This window comes from Herpailurus yagouaroundi, unplaced genomic scaffold, assembly GCF_014898765.1.
Source record: "Herpailurus yagouaroundi ecotype Mexico unplaced genomic scaffold, PumYag 192, whole genome shotgun sequence".
NCBI classification, from domain to species: domain Eukaryota; kingdom Metazoa; phylum Chordata; class Mammalia; order Carnivora; family Felidae; genus Herpailurus; species Herpailurus yagouaroundi.
Genome location: NW_024412423.1, coordinates 21,244,664 through 21,259,037, shown reverse-complemented (window position 1 = coordinate 21,259,037; position 14,374 = coordinate 21,244,664). Strand labels below are relative to the sequence as shown.

The 14,374-nt window shown below is 51.5% G+C and overlaps 1 protein-coding gene across 1 annotated transcript in view; it reads right to left on the bottom strand.

Moving 5' to 3' along the window:
• Window positions 1–2,567: 2,567 nt before the first annotated feature.
• TCF7 (transcription factor 7) overlaps window positions 2,568–14,374 on the bottom strand; it is a 30,248-nt gene continuing 18,441 nt past the window's right edge. The window contains 10 exon segments of the mRNA XM_040444482.1: window positions 2,568–4,793; window positions 4,795–4,848; window positions 4,850–5,018; window positions 6,128–6,200; window positions 6,996–7,044; window positions 7,566–7,673; window positions 7,772–7,934; window positions 8,537–8,656; window positions 11,460–11,550; window positions 12,384–12,495. Coding sequence (XP_040300416.1) covers window positions 4,677–4,793; window positions 4,795–4,848; window positions 4,850–5,018; window positions 6,128–6,200; window positions 6,996–7,044; window positions 7,566–7,673; window positions 7,772–7,934; window positions 8,537–8,656; window positions 11,460–11,550; window positions 12,384–12,495 — 1,056 coding nt within the window. The 3' untranslated portion in view covers window positions 2,568–4,676.

Sequence of the window (14,374 nt, the reverse complement as noted above, 5' to 3'; positions counted from 1 at the left end):
TAATGAGTAAATGGGGGCCCCAGGGCTGGAAGAGTCTATGAAAGTGCTGTGAGAGAAACTAATTTGGTTTCAGAAGTTGTTTTGGTTGGGAGTGGAGTGATGCCAAGGTGAGGGGAAGGCAGTGTTCAGTGTGGAACTACCAGCAAAAGGTTGGGTGTCAGTAGGTCTGCTGGAGAACATAGGCTGAAAAGAGACATGAGGGCTGACAGAATTTTGTGATACTCTGGGAAGAGTAGTAATTAGTTAGACCCATGTCGGGCAGTGCAGTTCTTGAGTATTTGAACGAAAACATTTTTTTAGTATTGTACTAAAGGATTGTGAATTTGGGAGTTTGACAGTCCTATTTGATGTTTTGTTTACTGTTAAAAATGACTCTTTGCAAGGCAGAGTGAGAACGAGATGTGCATATCAAGACTGATGGTGTGGGAAGTTTAGAACATAATCCTTGGCCCAGCATAGAGCCTTTTGGACATCTAAGCAGTATAGACTGAATGCTGTCCTTACTGTTGAGCTGTCAGTAGATAGGAGCCTTATTGGTGGCATAAAAGAGTTGGTCAGGATGCTCTCATTGGATGGAATTCCAGTGTGGGACTTGATTTGAGCGATAGTTTATGTAACTCCTGGATGGTATACTTGTTGCCTTGTAGTATTTCACACCTTGGCTACATCTGATCTGTGTCCCAAAACCGAGAGGCATTTTGTGGGAAGAATATAGAATATAGTTGCTTACAACAGTATCTATTTCTACATTCTGTGGTTCCCATGACTTTTTGACACTGCTTAACTTAAAAATTTCAGAAGTACTTACTGAGCACCTTTCTGTGCTGAGTGTGCTTTTCTACAACATCTTTTACTTATTTCAATTGCTTTGCAGATAATTGTGTCCCAGGAGGCTGTTAGGATGGGTGGGAATACAGAGAGCCACACTGTCACAAAACTGTATTTAAGAGGAGTTTCCAGAGTGGCCTGCCTTTCCTTCTCTTCCTTCATTTCCTACTCTTTACTCCCCCTCCACATTTCTCCCTTTCCCTCACCCATACCCCAGAGATTGACTGTACATGCTCAAAAGAACAAGTCTTCAGATAAAGAAATGTAAGAACATCTGAATGGAGAAGAAAGACCTGGTCCCGAGCCCCAGGTGAACTTGAAAAATGTATCAACTTGAACTAGTAACTATTTGCTATAGAATTCATAGCTGATGAGATACCTCTTACCTTGTATTGCCAGTGACTGAATTCTTGACAACCGCTAGAGATAGGATAGTTCCTACCCCTAGCACAGAATTTGCTTTTTCCAGTTACTTCTGTGCCTACACTAGCGTTAATTTCATAATCTGTCCTGCCTTGAGCTAGGCTTTTATTCTAGCAAACTGACTATGGGAATATCCCCTTCTAACGTCTCTCCACTGTCTTAATTACATCAGTTAGGGCTCCTCTCAGACCCCTCCTGCCCATTGTGTACAGGTAGACCAGTGAAGGTCCATTAGCTGCCCTGGGCCAGTAGAGAGCCCAAGAGCCTGAGTTAGAAATCTGGGGGAGTTCCTGGGAACCAGGGTCTCCTTGGGTGGTGAGCTCTGAGTAGACCTGAGAAAGTCCTGATAAAGCAGCCTTTCTAACTTGAAACAAAAGCCAGTCAGCTTTTTTATTAAGGAATTAGTTTTTGGTCTCAAATCTTCCTTGATATATAGACCTGGCAGGTCTTTGTTACCTTTGCCGTTTCTATGCTGGGTTTTTTTTTTTTTTTTTTTTTTTTTTCCTAGAAATGCATGCAGGAACCAATTTTATTTCTTCTTTGGAATAATGCACAGAATCATTCTGCTGCCCGGGACTTGTGGCTTTCCTAGCCAGACTTCCTGTACACTGCATAGAGCAGGGCAGTAGTGCTTTGGGGACATTCAAAACACACAGCTAGAAGAGTATAGCCACAGGGCTTTCTCTCTAAAAAGGGGAAACATGTTCAAACTGAGAGACTTGGGCAGGTCTTGCCAGCTTGCTGAGCTGAGCCTTCACCGTATTGTGAGCACAGGAGGGGCAGCTGAAACATGGGAAGGGTCAAGATCTGTATGCCAAGCCCGTTTGCTTGTTTTCTGGGAAATGTGTAAGGGAGGTTGAGGTATCTTGTCTGAGGTCTTAAAAATGGCTAGTTCTTGGCTGGCAGTGAGATGGAACTGGTGTGCTATTTGAAGTTGAATTTAGGGCTTCACTCTCAAGTCACCTGTGGCCTCAGGAATTTGCTGGTGTGATCTGGGAGGATTTGTTTCCTCTTTGAAATCACTTCTTTTAAAAGGCTGGTTTGATTGTAACAAAGTTGCCAATGCCTCCCCTCTTCACCCTCACATACACAAAGGGTGCATTGTTCCTGTACCCAGTGTGCTCTAAATAAGACACCAAATCAGATGCAGCAACCCAGTCTTGCATAAGCCTTAAAATGTAGTTTTTGAAACAACTAGGCCATTAGCCAGAGTGGAATTCTTTAAATGGGACAGATGTCGAGAGAATGGTCTAACTCTTTGGAGAAAAAAGCCCATCTGGGATTACAGCTTCCAGTGGCCTACTTTAAATAGACACTACTCTGGAAGATGACTTTATTTATAAATATTTTCAAACATAAAATCCCAAAAATAGAACTCCGTGAAAAGTACAATGCATGATCGGTGGCCCAGTAGCTGGCTGTTGTGATATTCTTGTCCAGCATTTGTATCTAACAGTTGATTGACCTATTGAGGTGGCTTTATGACACCTTTTACATTCATGTTGGGTTTTAGGAGTTAGCTGTATTCTTAAACATGATGGACACTGCTGTATAAAAGTAGTCTGTAGATTTATCAAACTGGAGAGGCTTTCTATAAAAATACGAAGATATCTCAAGCACCTTAATAGTTTTGGGGAAGAAAGGGTGCTGTTAAAATGCACTTTTGAAATTTCTGATCCCAAATTAAGGAAGACTCCTGGTCTGGTTTTCCTTGAAATAGGATGTATACTTGTGTTCAGTCTTTGTGTGGAAGGAAAATGGAGGGGAAGATGGAGCCTGGTGGTCATGTGGGTCCGTGGTGGCAGTTTCCAGCGCAATGTCGTGTGCAGGCTAGCCTGCACCTGCATCACTTGTGAGGTCCGAGGATTGGGGAGTTAGGACCAAGGCTTGGAATAGTAGTTTACACCTAGAATGAGCTTGGCTCTCGGGGTTGCAGCAGGGAGGTGAAGTGGACTGAAAGTCTTTAGAATGTGTGTACCATTATAGAGAGTAAACCCCAAGTTTTATGGCTGTGGGGAAGAAAAGTAGTCTGTATGCTCTGTTACTGAAACAGCATATTCCTCAGGGTCAACTTTGAAAAAGAAACCCAGTAAAAAGTATCTTTATTCTCATGTTAAAAAAAGTTTTTGTATGATGATGCATTAACAATACAAAAATATTTTGAACACTACAATAGTCCTTTTTCTCAAGACTTCTTGCAACACTATACTAGAATATATGATCTTTGGATTCTGAGAAGCCAGTGGCTAAAGTAGGAACTATGAAGGCTTTTGTTGAGGGGTGTGTGGGTATAGGAACAGCCCTTTTTCTTTGGGTTCAGGCTATATACAGTTGAGGAGACAAAGTTAAATTAAAAGTTTGTTTTTTAAGGCTCAGGCTTGAAGCTTGGCTCAGAAATGGGTTAAACTAGGCGGTGGTGAAAACCCACTGACCACCACTAGAGATTCTCTGGGCTCCTTGCTTGGATGCTGATGGTCCTCCTTCCTGCAGCCCCTTCGGGAAACTGAAGCTGAAGCGATTTCAGTGCTGTAAGGTGAGCATTGGGGGTCATGAGGTTTCTTTTGCCCTCTTAAAACTGCCTAAGAGCTGGCTAGACTGACCTGGAGAAGCAGGAGCTAGAACTGTGACAGAGGCTTTTGGTGTAGGGAGGGATGCATGCTGGATTTGGGGCCATAATTTCTTTTGAGTTCAGTCACTAGTAACAGGCATGGGACCTTGGTATCAGAGCTTCTTGGGAGGTTGAGTTTCTCTTGGAAACATACCCAAGTAATAGGAACTAGAGCCAGATACCTCTCACTGCCCATACTTGCCTGATAAGGTAGTATCAGGTTATTCCTACCGCCTGTGGTAATAGGCCTAAACTTAACCTGTTCCATTTCCTCCTAGTCTTGTAAGCTCTTGAGGACACGGCAAAAGGCTTACTCTGGTCCAGTTTATGTATGAATAACTCCTTTTCTGTCAACAGGGCTTCTCCAGGTTAAGAGAAGCATTATTGTCTTGAGCATGTGGTTGTGACCATGCTCACATGTGGTTTTGTAAACCAGCTCATTCTTGGTCCTTGAAGTGTGTGGTATGGGGAGGGTGTGGCAGTGATGGGGCCAAGGAGGTGTAGGGTGGGGAAAGCAGCTGGGCTTAGTCCAGCCTATCTGTGACCTATAGTAGAAAAGCAAGGGAGGCAGGGGCATCTGGCCAGCAAGATAGAGGGTAAAAGGAACAGATGCAGGCTGCTGTAGGCACAAGGGATGCCCTTAATTAGATGACACAATGCAGATCTGATTCCCACCATTTGGCGTAGTTTGAACTGATGGCCCCGGGTTCAGGCAGAAGTTGTGCAGCCTCGGAAGTCTCCTGGGCCCGGTCCCTGAGAGGGAGGTAACAGGGCCCCTGGCCAGTTCCCACGTGCTTTGGGGCTCTGTCGCTTCCTCTCAGAGGATGAGCCCCTGGAGGCGGCCAGGTGTCCTGTACATGCTAGGCTGCCTGTCTCTGAGATTCCTGTCGTTGCAGCTGTGTACTCTGCAGGACGCTGTGGGGGGCCTGTTGGGGTCCAGGGGGCTGGGAGGCTGAGAGCGGCCGAGAGACCTGGTGATGTAGGTGCCGGCTCCGCAGGGCTAGCAAGCAGTTCTGTGGGAAAGTGGGGTAGCAGGAGGTATGAGGGCGAGTCCTGGGGGGCTGGGGACCCGGGGCAGCCTAGAGCACTGTCATCGGAAGGAACTGGGCTGGGGCAGCGGCCTTCTCCGGGTAAGTACCGAATGCATTTCTTTTTCCTCCTAGGAATAGTGAAGAGAGTTATCTGTAAACAGAGGGTGAATTCATAGTCATACACCACAACCAGAAAATGCTGTCTTTGCACAGGCCTAACTGACCTCTTGTCCCCTCTCCCCAGGACTTGGGTGATGTGCCTGTGCCTTCACACCTAGCGCTGTGATTCTGCTGGGCCTGGCCCAAACCTGGAACAGGTGCAGTTCCCAGCGCAGCCACAAGGTGGCCCAGGAACCTTCTGTAGGCTAGCCCTGTGGGCTGCCTCATGTTTTCCAGGGGAGCCATCTCCTAGTTTGGGCCTTTGAGCCCCTGCTTCACGGGTTTGTGGGGCTCATATCTGCATTAAGGCAAAGGAATGCAGTGCTCATAATGGTGCTCAGGCAGAGCAACACAAATAGCCTCCCGACATGTGTACATATACACACATAGCCCCCAAATTCCTTTTTGCCCTTGGAGAGGAGCATGTAGGCACTTTGAGGGACTGGCAATATTTTGTAGAGTCCATGAGGAACTACCAGGCCTGGCCTCAACCAGGCAAACTTTTGCCATGTGGTAAGCATACCTTCTTTTCACACAGGCATTTCTCTGTTGTATGGCAAAACACACAGTTAGTGCCCCAGAGCCTGGTATGGCCCTTTTGATAGGACAGCCCAGGTGTACCCCTGTTCCTGTCTCCCTGCCTCTCCCATCCTTTGGTCTCAGGTACAAGCCAGGTGGCTCTCTACTATAGTCACCTTGATTTTCTTAGATTTAAGGGTTCTGGATAATACAAGCAGGAATCCCAATTTGAAGAAGTGAGGGAACTGGTGGACCATGGTGAATTCTAGGCCTGGTAGCAGGGACTTAGGTCACCTGAATGAGGTGGATGATAAGGCCTACTGTGGATATGCTAAGCTTAGCGTCAGACCATCATTAACAGAGGACTCCAGGCACTAGGCACCAGAACTACCTTCTTGAATCTGTCTCTCCACCTCATTCTTCGGAGGGCAGGTGCTCCCCAGTGTGTGGTATGCGATGGGATGGGGTACCAAATGAGGGCTACAGGCCTAGCAGAACATGTGCAGAATCAGGGAAGCAGCTTGAAGCAAAGGGAGGATGGTGGTGGGGACAAACCCACCTGCACGGACCACACCAATCCGTCTGCTGGTTGAGGCCAAAGCGAGCACGGCATTTCTTAGGCGAGCCAGGGTCTGCTCACAGCCATGCCAGAGGGGCAGAGCAGGGCAGAGGGCGAGCAGGCAGGCAGCAGGGCAGAACAGGGCCCAGAAAGAAGAGGTAACATCAGTGTCAGCCAGTCACAGATACCCCATAGGTCCCATGGGCACAGGGCCTCGCCATGGCACAGCCAGCCCCGGTGGGAGCCCCGGGACCCAGAGCCAAGGTATCAGGAAAGGTGGACACCTAGCTAGGCGGTAGAGGCAGTGGGAAGAATGGTGGAGGTGGGGGAAGGAGGGGATCCTATCATGTTGGCTCCTCTCAGGTTGCAGCACAGGAGCAGTGGGAGAGGAGCCCAGGGAGGCCCATGGTGATCCAGCCTCTTCTGCCTCACTGCCCCCCTCCCCCAACTCCCTGCGCAATCTGCCTGACCCACATCCCCCTCCTGCTGTAGCTTAAACCTAGTCTACACACATTTTCAGATGGAAACTAAAGCTGTGTGACTTCTGGACCTAGACATGGCTGCACCTCCACCCATACAGACTGCTGCCCATTGTGGCAGAATCGTAGAATCCATTGCTCCTAGCAGCGCTAGCAAAGGTAGGAGACTTGTGGCGAGGCAGTACACCAGTGTTAACTCTGGTCAAAGAACTCGGTACAGCTATTCTTCACAAGGGTATTTGACTTACGAGAAGTGGGCCTTGTTTCCGAAGGGCCCAGGCCTTTGAAGGTATGTGGCTCAGTACTCTGTCCCTCCCTCTGGGCCAGAGCAGGGTGCTCATGAAATGTGGGCCTGGAGGGGAGTGTGCACTGCTGAGGGAAAGCCTCACCTGTGTTGGACTCCTGGTGCTTTTCTCGTGACCGCCTCTTTTTCTTCCCCTGCAGGGAATAAAGGGAGGGATGCTTGGATCTGGCAGGTGGTCCCTTTATAACTCCATCGAGTGAGTGGTTGGAAGAGCTGCAGCCTTGCTTGCCTGTTGCTGAGATTCTGGGTACATGATCCCTTCTACATGGAAGGCCTAGTATTTGACTGCAGTTTTTACCAGGGTACCATGGGAGTTAAAGACGACTCCTCCCTCTCCCATGCTGGTCTCCATTTTGAATGGAGAAGACTTACAGGGCCCCATACGCCCCTCCTGCCTTTGTGGCCAAATGCTGCGCGACAGCCCTGAGGGGAAGTATGTCCTAGGTGGAAAAGAGGACATGGGCCTGCCTTTTAGGGCAGCTTCCCTTGTTTAGCTGGCTTCGGAGCTGGCCAGGTGAGGCCTTGAGCCCTATACCGCACCTGCCCTCTGTATCTGTGCCTTCAGGACGGTGGTCTGCCTTTCCCCGTTGAGAGTGTGGCCCGGGGCATGGCATCTTGAAGGTTCCCCTACCCATCCCTGTCACCGGACACTCACATAGTTGTCACGCGCCGACCAGCCTGGGTAGAGCTGCATGTGCAGCTGCCTCTCTTTTCGGGCCAGCTCATAATACTTGGCCTGCTCTTCCCGAGACAGCGCGTGCCACTGCAGCAGGAAAGGAGGGGTAGAGATGGCAGTGCATCAGGGAGTCAACAGGCAGCACCAGGGGACAACCCTGCCAGCCCACCTGCCCGTGGCCTCACCCTGCGGCCCAGGATCTGGTTGATGGCAGCACTCTCCTTGAGTGTACACTCTGCAATGACCTTGGCTCTCATCTCCTTCATGTACAGCATGAAGGCATTGAGAGGCTTCTTGATGGTTGGCTTCTTGGCCTCTTTCTCTGCCTTGGATTCCGCCTGTGTCTTCCTGAGAGGCACAAGTCCAGATCACACAGGAGCCCCCAGTATCCAGCTAAAGCTACTGCCTTCTAGCATGTGTCCAGTGTGTGTGCCAGTGCATAGAAACTAGGGTTTTATAAATGGTATCTTTGTTAGTTACTCCAAAATGGGTGATCAGAACTAAGTAACTTCGTTACGGAAATACTGCACCTAAGTAAGAAAAACCTGTTTAAGGACTTCACAACCCCTCCTCTGTTGGCTCAAACTAAATCTTTTTTCCACACCCCATACATTTCCTCCTGCTTCTAAGGATCAAAAAACACTGGTCAGGGGCACCCGGTTGGCTCAGTCGGAGGAGTGTGTGATTCTCGATCTCAGGGTTGTGAGTTCAAGCCCCACAATGGGTGTAGAGATGCTTAAATAAATAAACTGAAACAAAATAAAATTTTGGTCAGTGGCAAGAACAAGATGGCTTGACCAGAGGCCCCCTGTGGCAGTCCCTGGAGTTTCTAGGCAGCAGGCATGGAGCCTGGCGGGAGGAATGTTTTCCCTGGCAGATCAACAGATGGGAGCCTAAGATCTGCTCGCGTGTTCCCCTCCCTCTTCCACACCGTGGGCCTTTTCACTCACAGGCTACGGTCATATGGCTGCAGCTCCTGCTTGCCTGAGGGAGGTACGATAGCCGGGTGGGGGATGGCTGCAGGGTGACCAGGCACACCGGAGCCTAGCATCAGGGATGGGTGGGTGAACCTAAAGGCAGAAGGAGAGTTAAAATTGAGCCAGGAATGTAGAGTCCAGAGCTTTGGACACACGGAGCCGCCTGCACAGGACACGACAGATGAACAGACACCCCACCTCCAGTGGCTGGCACACGAGTACAGATACACACCAACACAAACACCTGCTTCCAGAATGTTACAGACACCGCAGAAATCTGTATACATGTCATTCAGGTGGTTACTAAGTCCTAAATAGCTTTGAATCTGTTCCCTTACCTTGTGCTTTCACCAGCTCAGCCTCCTGAACCTGTAGCTACCCCGTGAGCTTCCTTACTCTCCTGCTTGAGCCCTGCAGGCCTCTCCACACAACTCCCAGAGTGACCTTTTAAACACTTGAGTGCTCTTGGCCCCTCCTGCTGAAACTCCCCCCGTTGCTCACAGAATAAAACCCAGGCTCCTCCGCAGGACCCGCCCTGCCTTGAATGAATGTCTCTGATGACACTTCTTAGCTCCATCTTTTCCCCTGTTTTCCATCACTTTCCATTCCTAGCCATCCCCAACTAGAGCTGTTCCCTTTGTCCCCTGTGCTCAGATGTCATGAAGTTCTTCCAATTTGTGTCCCTGCCCTGGCTGGGGTCTGGTTAGGGTTTTCCCGTCTCCCAGATAGCCCATTCAGCTGTCAGTGCTAGGTCCATACCTCCCACCCTGGGCTGTAAATTCCAATAGGGCTGAAACTGTCTGCTGAGTTCCTTATCCCACACCAGGTCTGAGTCTTACTGACAGAGTGTGCAAAGTGAAGGGACACAAACGTATACACACATACCTTTTACTTCACTTTTCTGTTGTTCTGTGGAAACCACCCTGCCCTTGCTCCTTTCTCTGAGCAGGCAGTCCCCAAGGGCCTACTGTTGCAGACCCACGTAAAAGGTGATGCCTCAGCTTGGGCAGGGCTCACGGAATGCCCAGGAGAGTTGGCTTGTCCCGCCCTTCAGCAGGGATGCACAACACAGGTGAGTGCACACACACCTGCACGTGGGCTGATTCACGCTTGCAGAGGCAGCAGCACAAGCACGGGTGTGCACTCACTGGCCCTGGCTGCTCTAGGGTGCTCGGCTGCATGGTCTGACCTGGGTTGAGGCCTCTGGCTCTCCCACCGGCTTCATTCTCAGGCACAGGGCAGCAGGGGGCTGCAGAATGACAGACGGACGGATGGACAGACAACTAGCACAGGGCAAGCACGGGCCTGGGCACGGCCTCATGTGGGCTCTGAAGCCTGGGCAACAGGAAGCAGGAGCCTGGCTGCAGGGTATGGGACTCACCTGGGGTAGGGGGCGCCAGGGGCTGCAGTGGGGGCAGGGAAGTGCTGTCTATATCCGCAGGAAGGGGACAGGGGGTAGAGAGGAGGGCTGGGCCTGTGGTTGGGAGAGACAGCTGTTAGCAATCTGGCTACTGGCCAGATGTAGGGAAAGACTTCCCCACTTTGCTTGACCCATAGGGTACGGCAATTTGGCCTCCACTAGGACTCCTCAAGCATGTATATGAAGCATCTGCCACCAGAGGGCAACCTGTGCTGCACCTACTTCCCTCTACAGACTTGTACTGGTGCTTAAAGGGCAGAAATGGCAGTATTCTCCTGGGACCCAGCTCAGTAGACCACTTCCCCCCCCCCCCCCCCCCCCCAGCTCACCTCCAGCCTTACTTCCTAAAATTTCATCAGAACAGCATTGATACCTGTCCTAGGGCTTTTGCAGTCACTGTTGACACTGTTCTGCCCGCTTTGTCCCCTTTCAACTCCTGGTCTTTGTTCAGCTCTTGCTTGGCTAAATGACTTTTTTTCCTAAAAGCCCTGGAAATCCCAGGCTGGATGAGGCACCCCTCCGGGCTCTTACAGTCCCCAATAAAAGCACTGCTAATACTGCCCTGTAATTGTTGGGTCCCTGACCTGGGTAGTACACCCAAGGATTGGCAAACCCCAATCCTGGGAGTATCTGTGGGTATACTCCTGACTGGTACTGAGGATGGAGCACTGTCCAAGGAGAATCTGGGAATAGAAGAGTGAGCTGAATATGGACAAAGAGCAAGTGGAAAAGGGCAGGTGGGCCTCAGGTTGGACCTCTGGGCTTCCCTACCGTGCCGGGAAACCAAGATTTCCTGCTGTGGGGTGCTGCCCCAGCCTGGAGAGGCTAGAGACGCATCCAGAACACACTGTGGTTGATGAGCAAAGGACCAACCAGCCCGCCAAGACCTGGCTCCAGCTCCAGACCAGCCCTCTGGCCCACAACTAGGTCTAGTGACTCGAGGTTCAGGCTGGCTTTTGCTGGCCCAGCCTTCACAGACCCTCCAAGCAAGCTTTTCAAGGAGCCGGCCAGGGGCTTGGAATCAGGCAGGCACCAGAGGGGGCAAAGAACACTGTTCCTCAGGAAGCTCAGCCAAGGGACCAGTCCCCAGTAGGCACTGGGATGAGTGTAGTATCCCCCCTGCCCACCAGGTGGCTGAGAGGCAACAGCCTCTTGGAACCATTCATATTGCCCCTCCCTGCTCAGGTGGGCCTGCCTTTTCTTCCTTACTCTCCTAACCCTGAGTGGCTTGGTGCTCCCCACCCCTACCAAGTCTCTCAGACATTGAGGCAGATGTCGAATGCAGAAGGTCTTGACCAGGAGCCAAGGGCAGTGTGCTGGGCTACATGGGCAATGAACAGAGCTGCCGGGCAGCTCCTGGTACAGACACAAGACCTGGCAGCGGGGTGCTGTGAGAAGGACGGAGAAGGAAAAGGAAACGGCAGGTACGGGTTTCCCCAACGCAAGGTGCCCTCTTCCCACTGGGTTCACACTCACCAGCTCACAGTGTGGGGAAGCTGTCCCATGCTGCCTGAGGTCAGAGAGTAGAAGCCAGAGAGGTCAGGGGTCTGCAGAGGCCTGTGAACTCCTACAGTGGAGAGGGGCCAAGTAAGTGATCTATCCTGACCTGGAAGCCACTTCTGCTAGTTACTGCCTCCTAGGCCTTCCTGTGGGGCCTCTCCCACCTCCCATTAGCTAGAGGACCAGACATACTGGTTTGTTGAGGACTGTTCCAGTGTGATAATGGTACCCCGTTTATAGGCTAGGGAAGCAAGGACAGAGTGGCAGGGTGACTAGCCTAAGGATACAGGCTGCCAGTGGGAGAGCTGGAGTCACTCAGGAGTGGGATGGCTGGGCCTCATCATGCCCCTGCCCGCTGCTGGTCTTCAGCTGGGGCCTCTAAGCTGGGGGCTCTGGCCTGGCTTTCTGGGCAGGAGGCAGGCCCCCTGGCCTGGACAGCCAGGGTTCCACCCGCCCCCTTTGGCTCCCCAGGGTTGAGTCAGCAGGTTTCCCACAGCCGACAATGGCTGATTTCAGAATGACTTTCCCTGAGGCTGAGGTGAATCAGCCATCACAACCACCACTTTCCATTTTCTCATTGAGGGAGGGTGGGCAGGGAGGGAAGGATACAGGTTTTACAGTCTTCAGTTTTACACAGATTCCTGCTCCCATATACTGGCACTGGGAGGTCATTCAGGATGTGGGTTTCTACCTCAACCCGAAACCTTCCAAGTTTGACCTAGTACCACCTGCTCTCAGGCTCCCAGGCCATCTTTCTGGCATTTTTCTTGGGGTTTTGAGCTTGCCCAGCGCCAGGCTTTCCAGTTGTTAAAAAGGGGCTAACCCCCCTGGACCCAGAAGCCTAGGACTTGGCCCCTAGGCTCTGGGACCGACAGGCCCCTCCCCTTCCCAGATCCATACCTTGCTTCTGGCTGATGTCGGCTGGTGCAGGTGTAGGGTGTGGGCTGCTGAAATGTTCATAGAGAGGAGAGAGCTGTGGGACGCTGTGGGCTGGCTGACTGGCCTTGTTGTGCTGAAAAATGAGGAGGGAGGGTGTGAATGTGGGGAGACCCGAAGGAGGAAGGCACAGGGCTGGGGGCATACATATAAACAGAGCCCCTTTTAGCTGTGTGGGTAGCCCAAATGTCAAAGGAAAGTGGGGGTGGTTAAAACCATAGGCCTCAGGAGAAGGGGCACCACTCAAGACATCCTATGTCTAGTGGCCCTGCCCACAGCCCCCCAGACTTTGCTCAAGCAGTCCCATCACCTACAGAGTCTCCTGGTTTGTGTATACTCAGTTCCAGGAGGTGCACCTCTCCTGTCCAGGGAATTTCCTGCCTCTAGGTCTGAGACCACCGCCCACCCCCGCCACCATTTCTCTGAGGCCCTGTGGCTTGTATGGGGGGCTTCTCATACCCTCCAGCCCCAGACACCAGGTAATGGTCTGAAGACCTGGCTTACCCCAAGACAGCCTGGAGTTCTTTTTCCTACTTCTCCACCCCCAGACTTGGGGGTCCTAAATCTGACCCTCTGTTCCACCTCAAGCTTAACAGGATTTGTGGGCACAAGGAAGGTTCCCATCAGCACTCTAACTCAGAGCAGGTGGGTCAGGTGGGGACAGGCTTCCTCCAAGGCCGACCCACCCAGCCCCCACACTTCCTGTCTCCTCAGCAATACAGGACTCTTACTTTTCTCACTAGTCACATGGATCTGTCAGGAGATGACTCATGCTGGGAAGGGGGCTCCCCGTAGGACCCAGCCACGGGGAGGTGCTGCTTGGGGCCAAGGCACAGCTCTGCACATCCCCAGTGCACATCTGCACAGTCCAGGACCCTGGAAACATCATCTACAATTGAGGCTCAGCTTCCACTTGGAAAAGTTCACCTGGGGGGATTCTGCTGGCTAGGAGCACAGATAAGTGTCTTTTGACTCCTGGCACAGAAGAAACGGGACAGCTTTGGAGCACGACAGCCATGAGAGGTTGTGGCCTGAGCTCCTTCCCATCCTGTGGGTGAATTTAGCCAGACTCCTTAACATCTCTGGGCTTCAGTTTCCTCTCTTGTGTAATGGATGGGGTTCATGCTCCCTGCATCACTAGGTTTGGGGAAGCTTAGGGTACCTTATGGTGAGGCACAGGTCCCTTGGGTTTGGCAGTCTGTGGTCCAGGATGAGGTGAGAAAAGGCCAGGTATGAATTGTGACTCAGCCAAGGTGTGAGGCTTCAGGGGGACACAGGCTCCCACACTTCCCGGTAACTGCCCTGGCTGCCCTCTTCCCCACATTCCTGCCTCCAGGGGAGCTTGAGGCTGGGTTCCAAGCTGCAGCACCCCTCCCGTCAGGGCTTGGGGAAGTTACCGACACCACCCACCTGTTCAATCCCGAGCTTGTTCATCTGCCCACTGAGAACCTTACATACCAGGACCTTGTGTCCTCAGGCAGACAGGGGTTGGTGTCCCAAAAGCAGTGGCTTCTTTGTGGTGGGCATGGATGTGTGGCACCACAACCCCTTCCTGAGCACCTCTCTCTGGAGCCTTCTCTTCGCTTCCTGGAGCAGCCTAGGAAGGACTCCCTGCTGTGGGCCTGAGGAGGAGTCAGCTGACCACGTTCAGATCCTGGTTCTAACGTGTGTGGCCTTTAAGAACTTACTATAATACCTGAGCATCTGTTTTCTTGTCAAATGGAGATGAACATAGGGTTGTTGTAAGAGTAAAGCCACAAGATACCCAAGAGCTCTATTACCCAGCTGTAGAGTCATGAGGAAGGGACGTTCAGGAAGCCCCTTACCTGCACAAAGAAATGCTACTCACAGTCCTTCCCTGGCCCTGTGGTGCTAGCCTCACATGGGCCAGACAGTTTTAGTCTGAATTCACCGGAGGGGATTTGCCTGGGGACAGAAGACCCAGCTGGTAGCCT